The sequence below is a fragment of the Calidris pugnax genome, unplaced genomic scaffold (assembly GCF_001431845.1).
Source record: "Calidris pugnax isolate Ruff unplaced genomic scaffold, ASM143184v1 scaffold8, whole genome shotgun sequence".
In the NCBI taxonomy this organism is placed as follows: domain Eukaryota; kingdom Metazoa; phylum Chordata; class Aves; order Charadriiformes; family Scolopacidae; genus Calidris; species Calidris pugnax.
Genome location: NW_015090830.1, coordinates 2,609,742 through 2,611,338, shown reverse-complemented (window position 1 = coordinate 2,611,338; position 1,597 = coordinate 2,609,742). Strand labels below are relative to the sequence as shown.

Here is a 1,597-nt window from a genome sequence, read left to right as displayed (position 1 = left end):
TCCCCACCCGCCTGTCCCCTCCCCCCTGGAGGGAGCGCGGGGCAGAGCTCCCGCCGGACCCGGGGCGCGGGGGAGGGCGGCGGGAGCGCGGTACCTTCCTCGGCGGTCTCCATCTTGTCGGGCTGACGCAGCGCCGGGCGAGGGGGTGGTGTGACCGCGGGGGGCGGGGCCGCGCGGGCCAGCGGCGCCGGCACCCTAGAGACCGCACCAGCGAGGCGGCGGGGATAGAGCGCCGCTCCCCACGGCGGGCGCCCCCTGGCGGGGGTGGCGGGGGCGGGAGGCCACGGGGGTTCTGGTAGCCATGGAAACCGCCCCCTCCTCCTTCTCCTCCTCCTTTTTCTCCTCCTTCTCTTCTTCCTCCTTCTTCCTACTCCTCCTCCTCCTTCTCTTCTTCCTCCTTCTCTTCCTCCTCCTCTTCTTCCTCCTCCTCAGGGAGCAGTTGTTACCTGTCCTCTCCTTCAAGTCCCACCTCTCTCTCTTTCCTCAGCCTGCTATTTCCAGCAGAACTAATAAACTCTTCAGTAAAACACGAAAAAAAAATCTCATTCAGCTTAATCATTTACGTGTTCAGGTCTCACTGGCAGCGTAGGTTGAAACTTTGTAGTCTGCCGGACGTGCAGAAAGTCATCAGGTGGCCTCTGGCGAGCAGGCAAAAATCTTATGAAGGAAGAAAACAGAAGTTCATTGTATGCAGGGTAAATAGAAATTCTGTATTGATGAAACACATGTGTACATATGTTAGTTTTCCATTGTGGCAGCTATCTTAACCCCCTCGAGTTGAACAACGAGCTGTAGCAGCTTTCAGCTCTCTTGGCCATATGACCCTTTGTCTCCGACCAGTCATTAAATCCTTCTCATTAAAGCTCTGGCCGTGGTGTCAGCAGCAGAGCGGATGGTAGCTCAACTCTGGACTTAAAATGCAGAGGTGGCACATGCCCAAGTTACAGTTTTATAGCAATTTTTCCTCAACTTTAACCATGTTAGTACCTTCAAGATGAGCTTCTTCAAGAGCCAGAGCTTCTGGTGATAGTGGCCTTTGTAAGGAAAAAAAATCAGGACAATGTGAAGGCTTGGTGTGGCTCTCCAGAACCAGTATAATTACAGCAGAGTGCTGCAATAAAACGCACTTGGGCTACACTACCATATTCAGCTCTTCTGTGTCCTCCTTCGCAGAAACGCAAGGTCAAAAAACTCACATCTATAACAAAAAAACACAACAGTTTATTTTAAAAGTTAGCTCACTTTCCTCTTGATAAATTATCCTGGCATATTAAAAAAGTGCCAGCATAGACTGAGGATGTGAGAAACATCAGTATATTCGATTTGTCTGAACAAGGAAAAATTGATGAAAAAAAACCATGAAAAAAACCAAGAAATGACACCTCAATTTCCAAGTACATTTGTAATTACCACTGTTTATTTCCCAAACATGTAACCGTTGTTGTTACTCTGTTGTGATAAATATAAATTAAATGTCATATTAAAAGTTTCTAAATTATCATTCATATTAAAAAGGCCATTAATGTGAGTAATTCTCCCACTTTGGTCCTTCACAGTAGGTTTTTTTAAATTAGATGAAAGCTTTTGAAATGAGTTG

At 48.0% G+C, this 1,597-nt stretch overlaps 1 protein-coding gene across 2 annotated transcripts in view; it reads right to left on the bottom strand.

The window, feature by feature from the left end:
• MARCH6 (membrane associated ring-CH-type finger 6) overlaps positions 1-205 on the bottom strand; it is a 46,574-nt gene extending 46,369 nt beyond the window's left edge. The window contains exon 1 of one of the 2 annotated variants that reach the window (XM_014940983.1): positions 95-205. In XM_014940983.1, coding sequence (XP_014796469.1) covers positions 95-113 — 19 coding nt within the window. In that variant the 5' untranslated portion in view covers positions 114-205. The remainder of the gene's footprint in view (positions 1-94) is intronic. The other variant, XM_014940982.1, reaches the window with a different exon arrangement.
• Positions 206-1,597: the final 1,392 nt, after the last annotated feature.